At 36.7% G+C, this 2,375-nt stretch overlaps 1 protein-coding gene across 1 annotated transcript in view; it reads left to right on the forward strand.

The window, feature by feature from the left end:
* LOC106758667 overlaps positions 1 to 1,312 on the forward strand; it is a 3,071-nt gene extending 1,759 nt beyond the window's left edge. Inside the window, exons 5-10 of the mRNA XM_014641621.1 lie at positions 10 to 361; positions 439 to 520; positions 596 to 685; positions 779 to 901; positions 991 to 1,119; positions 1,205 to 1,312. Of these exons, the coding sequence (XP_014497107.1) occupies positions 10 to 361; positions 439 to 520; positions 596 to 685; positions 779 to 901; positions 991 to 1,119; positions 1,205 to 1,312 (884 nt within the window). The remainder of the gene's footprint in view (positions 1 to 9; positions 362 to 438; positions 521 to 595; positions 686 to 778; positions 902 to 990; positions 1,120 to 1,204) is intronic.
* The last annotated feature ends 1,063 nt before the right edge of the window (positions 1,313 to 2,375 follow it).

Consider the following 2,375-nt stretch of genomic DNA (forward strand, 5'->3'; position numbering starts at 1 on the left):
TTGAAGAAGGTGTTGGAGGAGTTCATGAAGAACCTTTAGGTGAAGAAGGTGTTGGAGGAGTTCATGAAGAACTTTTAGGTGAAGAAGGTGTTGGAGGAGTTCATGAACAACCTTTAGGTGAAGTTGTTGGAGGAGTTCATGAAGAACCTTTAGGTGGAGCTTTCAATGAAGAACTTGTGGTTGAATTTGAACAAGAAGTTCAAAAGGTTGTTGAAATTGTTGAAATTGTTGAATATGAACAATCGGATGCACCGCAACCAATGTCAATCGAACCTCTGCGTGCAGTTGCTGGTGATCCAAGGCCTAACGTCAATGCTGACCAACTCTACATCGCCGTTGGCGTAAGGGATAGACCGCACAGGTAAGTAATGATAATTTAGTTTAATGTATTGTTTTCGGAATAGTTGTTTACTGAAAAGTACATTTGTTTTTAATCAGGATCGTGTGTGAAATAATTGGGCAGACACTGAGCACAACATTTATTCATACCTTAGGTCCTTACAAATACTTTGATAACATGGTAAGTGTTTTATGTGCTTAGTTGATTTATACTGTGATTATAATTTGGAATCAATCATGAATTTTGAATGTGTAGTTGGTGCTATTTGTAACGACCATATTTATGCACTTTGAGAAAAGGAGGACGGGGGTTGTGAAGAGGATCCTTTTTAGTTCGTTATATGCGGTAACCTATTCTGTTTTAATGTGTTCATTTATGTTCCTTTTGAGTATTTATGTGTTAGTCATTTAGGATTGATGTATTTCATCGTATTCTCAGGACCTTATAATAAATGATTATTTGAAGAAGGACAAAAACCGTCGTGTGTTTACTGCTCATAATTACAGCACCTGTTTGCGTGCGGGACACTTTAGCCTTGCAGATATTCCAAGAGTTGACTTTGTAAGTGAGGTTTATTTTTTTCTTTGTATGTCGTGGTATGTGCAAATATCAATTATTGATTTGTTAACTCTGTTTTTGTTGGTTTGTAGCTGTTTCTTCCTTTTTGCCATNATTATCATTGGTGGTGCTATGTTGTAAAAATTAGCACATTGGAAGTATATATTATTGATTCTATGGCGAAGGGCGTAAGAGACCGTAGAAGGATTGACATTGCTGTGGTATGTGTGAACCGATTTGAATATTCTTATTGAGTTCCATGTAATAATGTATTGGTAACGTNTAATTCTTATTTTGACTTTGTAGGCTGAAAACCTTGACCGATTTTTTTGCATGTTGTACAACAGACCACAAGGGAGTATTGGACCATTGTCTATTGTACAACCAAATATCCCATCCCAGCCAAACCTGTAAGTTGTTATAAGCCTTCATTTTAAAATTATGTATTTTTCATTGACGTAGTGTGTCATAAGTGGTTGATGTTATNAATTTTATTGTTTTAGACATGACTGTGGAGTTATAATGTTACAAGCTATGGAACTTTGGGATGGACAGGATAAATTCAATGGGAAAAGCATGCCACAATACTCAAACGTAAGGAAGAATAGTTTTTTTTTTTATATATGTTGGTTGATTTGACAAGTTTAATATTTTCATTTCAGGAGGCATTGCTTGCAATCAGAAAGCGATATGTAACTGAATGGATCCTGGACGAGGAGAACATAAGATTAATGGATGCGCTAAACGTCTATGGATTGTTGTAGGCTAGTTTTGCAGTGTAAAAATGTAGTCTATTTTAGATTGGTGATACAGTGTACTTTGTATACGAAGACAATTTAGTTCTCGTTCTATATATATCAATACATTGTACATCTTCTTATTGGAATAAGATCGTTTTATACATTTGAATACATTGTACAAATTGTTATTTGAATTAGATGAATGATTTAAAGAATGCTTATTAGCAATGTAGACGTGATTGTTGATTTATGATTTATGTCCAAGTTCTTGTTATGTGAAATGTGTGTCTAGGGTTGACTGTCATGGTTGGGAAACCCCATGATGTCCAGGAGGTCTAGCCTGGGTCATGGGATGAAGAATGTACAAGTTGGGATAATTTTGCAGCAAAAAACACTCCTGTAATCGTTTAGAAGAGGCTTGTAAACGATTACACGAGCCTTTTGTCCATTTTGGACATCCTGTTGGCCTGCAGGGACCACTTGTGCTAACGTGGGGGACCACAGGTCATTTTGGGTGTATTCCAGGTGGAGTTGACTTGTTTTTCACTTTGAGTCTGTGTCTAGGATTGGCTTTCATGGTTGGGAAACCCCATGATGTAAAAGAGGTCCAGCCTGGGTCATGGGATGAAGAATCTACAAGTTGGGATAATTCTGCAGCAAAATACACTACTGTAATCATTTACAAGAGGCTTGTAAACGATTACACGAGCCTTTTGTCCATTTTGGACATCCTGTTG

The sequence above is a fragment of the Vigna radiata genome, chromosome 1 (genome assembly GCF_000741045.1).
Source record: "Vigna radiata var. radiata cultivar VC1973A chromosome 1, Vradiata_ver6, whole genome shotgun sequence".
NCBI lineage: Eukaryota > Viridiplantae > Streptophyta > Magnoliopsida > Fabales > Fabaceae > Vigna > Vigna radiata.